Source organism: Coregonus lavaretus (genome assembly GCF_964263955.1).
Source record: "Coregonus lavaretus genome assembly, contig: HAP1_SCAFFOLD_9865, whole genome shotgun sequence".
Taxonomy (NCBI): domain Eukaryota; kingdom Metazoa; phylum Chordata; class Actinopteri; order Salmoniformes; family Salmonidae; genus Coregonus; species Coregonus lavaretus.
Window position 1 is genome coordinate 367 of NW_028166392.1, and position 4,634 is coordinate 5,000.

Below are 4,634 nucleotides of genomic sequence, written 5' to 3' on the forward strand. Positions count from 1 at the left end.
TTCTGTTCTTAACCCTGGGCAACATTACATTTTTAGTCATTTAGCAGACGCTCTTATCCAGAGCGACTTACAGGAGCAATTAGGGTTAAGTGCCTTGCTCAAGGGCACATCGACAGATTTTTTCACCTAGTCGGCTCGGGGGATTAGAACCAGCGACCTTTCGGTTACTGGCACAACGCTCTTAACCACTAAGCCACCTGCCGCAACATGGGCCTTAGAGGCTCAGAGGGATAATGGTATCCACAGTAATCCACCAATTATCCATCAACTCAATACTTCTTCTATTTCCCCAGAATAAATGCATAAATGTGCTGTAATTTAAGAAATACAACTGCAACATTTTCTTTTCTGCCTCATGGCAAAAATATGTAGAATTGCAGTATATTAGCTTGAAAACTGCAACATTTTCTCCCCCGATGCCAAGAGGCGGGGCTTTTAAAATGTTCCTTCCCAGGGACCAAGACTTGTTTGATACGGCCGTGCACTGCTGAAGTCCTAGCGGTAACTCCTTGGTTTGTCTCTGGCCCATGCACTGCTGAAGTCCTAGCGGTAACTCCTTGGTTTGTCTCTGGCCCATGCACTGCTGAAGTCCTAGCGGTAACTCCTTGGTTTGTCTCTGGCCCATGCACTGCTGAAGTCCTAGCGGTAACTCCTTGGTTTGTCTCTGGCCCATGCACTGCTGAAGTCCTAGCGGTAACTCCTTGGTTTGTCTCTGGCCCATGCACTGCTGAAGTCCTAGCGGTAACTCCTTGGTTTGTCTCTGGCCCATGCACTGCTGAAGTCCTAGCAGAGAACTCCTTGGTTTGTCTCTGGCCCATGCACTGCTGAAGTCCTAGCGGTAACTCCTTGGTTTGTCTCTGGCCCATGCACTGCTGAAGTCCTAGCAGAGAACTCCTTGGTTTGTCTCTGGCCCATGCACTGCTGAAGTCCTAGCGGTAACTCCTTGGTTTGTCTCTGGCCCATGCACTGCTGAAGTCCTAGCAGAGAACTCCTTGGTTTGTCTCTGGCCCATGCACTGCTGAAGTCTTAGCGGTAACTCCTTGGTTTGTCTCTGGCCCATGCACTGCTGAAGTCCTAGCAGAGAACTCCTTGGTTTGTCTCTGGCCCATGCACTGCTGAAGTCCTAGCAGAGAACTCCTTGGTTTGTCTCTGGCCCATGCACTGCTGAAGTCCTAGCGGTAACTCCTTGGTTTGTCTCTGGCCCATGCACTGCTGAAGTCCTAGCAGAGAACTCCTTGGTTTGTCTCTGGCCCATGCACTGCTGAAGTCCTAGCAGAGAACTCCTTGGTTTGTCTCTGGCCCATGCACTGCTGAAGTCCTAGCGGTAACTCCTTGGTTTGTCTCTGGCCCATGCACTGCTGAAGTCCTAGCAGAGAACTCCTTGGTTTGTCTCTGGCCCATGCACTGCTGAAGTCCTAGCGGTAACTCCTTGGTTTGTCTCTGGCCTATGCACTGCTGAAGTCCTAGCAGAGAACTCCTTGGTTTGTCTCTGGCCCATGCACTGCTGAAGTCCTAGCGGTAACTCCTTGGTTTGTCTCTGGCCCATGCACTGCTGAAGTCCTAGCGGTAACTCCTTGGTTTGTCTCTGGCCCATGCACTGCTGAAGTCCTAGCAGAGAACTCCTTGGTTTGTCTCTGGCCCATGCACTGCTGAAGTCCTAGCGGTAACTCCTTGGTTTGTCTCTGGCCCATGCACTGCTGAAGTCCTAGTAGAGAACTCCTTGGTTTGTCTCTGGCCCATGCACTGCTGAAGTCCTAGCGGTAACTCCTTGGTTTGTCTCTGGCCCATGCACTGCTGAAGTCCTAGCGGTAACTCCTTGGTTTGTCTCTGGCCCATGCACTGCTGAAGTCCTAGCGGTAACTCCTTGGTTTGTCTCTGGCCCATGCACTGCTGAAGTCCTAGCGGTAACTCCTTGGTTTGTCTCTGGCCCATGCACTGCTGAAGTCCTAGCAGAGAACTCCTTGGTTTGTCTCTGGCCCATGCACTGCTGAAGTCCTAGCGGTAACTCCTTGGTTTGTCTCTGGCCCATGCACTGCTGAAGTCCTAGCAGAGAACTCCTTGGTTTGTCTCTGGCCGTGCAATGCTGAAGTCCTAGCGGTAACTCCTTGCTTTGTCTCTGGCCCATGCACTGCTGAAATCCTAGCGGTAACTCCTTGGTTTGTCTCTGGCCCATGCACTGCTGAAGTCCTAGCGGTAACTCCTTGGTTTGTCTCTGGCCCATGCACTGCTGAAGTCCTAGCGGTAACTCCTTGGTTTGTCTCTGGCCGTGCACTGCTGAAGTCCTAGCGGTAACTCCTTGGTTTGTCTCTGGCCGTGCACTGCTGAAGTCCTAGCGGTAACTCCTTGGTTTGTCTCTGGCCCATGCACTGCTGAAGTCCTAGCGGTAACTCCTTGGTTTGTCTCTGGCCCATGCACTGCTGAAGTCCTAGCAGAGAACTCCTTGGTTTGTCTCTGGCCCATGCACTGCTGAAGTCCTAGCGGTAACTCCTTGGTTTGTCTCTGGCCGTGCACTGCTGAAGTCCTAGCAGAGAACTCCTTGGTTTGTCTCTGGCCCATGCACTGCTGAAGTCCTAGCGGTAACTCCTTGGTTTGTCTCTGGCCCATGCACTGCTGAAGTCCTAGCGGTAACTCCTTGGTTTGTCTCTGGCCCATGCACTGCTGAAGTCCTAGCAGAGAACTCCTTGGTTTGTCTCTGGCCCATGCACTGCTGAAGTCCTAGCGGTAACTCCTTGGTTTGTCTCTGGCCCATGCACTGCTGAAGTCCTAGCGGTAACTCCTTGGTTTGTCTCTGGCCCATGCACTGCTGAAGTCCTAGCAGAGAACTCCTTGGTTTGTCTCTGGCCCATGCACTGCTGAAGTCCTAGCAGAGAACTCCTTGGTTTGTCTCTGGCCCATGCACTGCTGAAGTCCTAGCGGTAACTCCTTGGTTTGTCTCTGGCCCATGCACTGCTGAAGTCCTAGCGGTAACTCCTTGGTTTGTCTCTGGCCCATGCACTGCTGAAGTCCTAGCAGAGAACTCCTTGGTTTGTCTCTGGCCCATGCACTGCTGAAGTCCTAGCGGTAACTCCTTGGTTTGTCTCTGGCCCATGCACTGCTGAAGTCCTAGCGGTAACTCCTTGGTTTGTCTCTGGCCCATGCACTGCTGAAGTCCTAGCGGTAACTCCTTGGTTTGTCTCTGGCCCATGCACTGCTGAAGTCCTAGCGGTAACTCCTTGGTTTGTCTCTGGCCCATGCACTGCTGAAGTCCTAGCAGAGAACTCCTTGGTTTGTCTCTGGCCCATGCACTGCTGAAGTCCTAGCGGTAACTCCTTGGTTTGTCTCTGGCCCATGCACTGCTGAAGTCCTAGCGGTAACTCCTTGGTTTGTCTCTGGCCATGCACTGCTGAAGTCCTAGCGGTAACTCCTTGGTTTGTCTCTGGCCCATGCACTGCTGAAGTCCTAGCAGAGAACTCCTTGGTTTGTCTCTGGCCCATGCACTGCTGAAGTCCTAGCGGTAACTCCTTGGTTTGTCTCTGGCCCGTGGACTGCTGAAGTCCTAGCAGAGAACTCCTTGGTTTGTCTCTGGCCCATGCACTGCTGAAGTCCTAGCGGTAACTCCTTGGTTTGTCTCTGGCCCATGCACTGCTGAAGTCCTAGCGGTAACTCCTTGGTTTGTCTCTGGCCCATGCACTGCTGAAGTCCTAGCAGAACTCCTTGGTTTGTCTCTGGCCCATGCACTGCTGAAGTCCTAGCGGTAACTCCTTGGTTTGTCTCTGGCCCATGCACTGCTGAAGTCCTAGCGGTATCCTTGGTTTGTCTCTGGCCCATGCACTGCTGAAGTCCTAGCGGTAACTCCTTGGTTTGTCTCTGGCCCATGCACTGCTGAAGTCCTAGCGGTAACTCCTTGGTTTGTCTCTGGCCCATGCACTGCTGAAGTCCTAGCGGTAACTCCTTGGTTTGTCTCTGGCCCATGCACTGCTGAAGTCCTAGCAGAGAACTCCTTGGTTTGTCTCTGGCCCATGCACTGCTGAAGTCCTAGCGGTAACTCCTTGGTTTGTCTCTGGCCCATGCACTGCTGAAGTCCTAGCGGTAACTCCTTGGTTTGTCTCTGGCCCATGCACTGCTGAAGTCCTAGCAGAGAACTCCTTGGTTTGTCTCTGGCCCATGCACTGCTGAAGTCCTAGCGGTAACTCCTTGGTTTGTCTCTGGCCCATGCACTGCTGAAGTTTTTAAAAATCTCATTTGAGTTCTGATTATGAGGGGGTCCCTGATAAATGACAAAAGGGGGCCCCGGCTCCAAAAAGTTTGAGAACCCTTGCCCTAAATAACTTAAATAATATGTGTGTGTGTGTCTGTGTGTGTGTCTGTGTGTGTGTGTGTGTGTGTGTGTGTGTGTGTGTGTGTGTGTGTGTACAGGTTTGCTCCGCTGCACCATGCTTCTCTCAGTGGGAACCTGGAGCTCATCTCTCTGCTGCTGGAGTCTCAGGCCGTCGTGGACATCAGGGACCAGAAGGGTGAGACTCACACACACACACACACACACACACACATAAACACACACACACACACACACACACACTCACACACACATAAACACACACACACACACACACACACACACACATAAACACACACACACACTCACACACACACAC

At 52.1% G+C, this 4,634-nt stretch overlaps 1 protein-coding gene across 1 annotated transcript in view; it reads left to right on the forward strand.

Moving 5' to 3' along the window:
• Positions 1-4,395: 4,395 nt before the first annotated feature.
• LOC311114780 (caskin-1-like) overlaps positions 4,396-4,634 on the forward strand; it is a gene marked incomplete at both ends in the record, with an annotated part of 6,643 nt that continues 6,404 nt past the window's right edge. The window contains one exon of the mRNA XM_084190015.1: positions 4,396-4,493. Coding sequence (XP_084046141.1) covers positions 4,396-4,493 — 98 coding nt within the window. The remainder of the gene's footprint in view (positions 4,494-4,634) is intronic.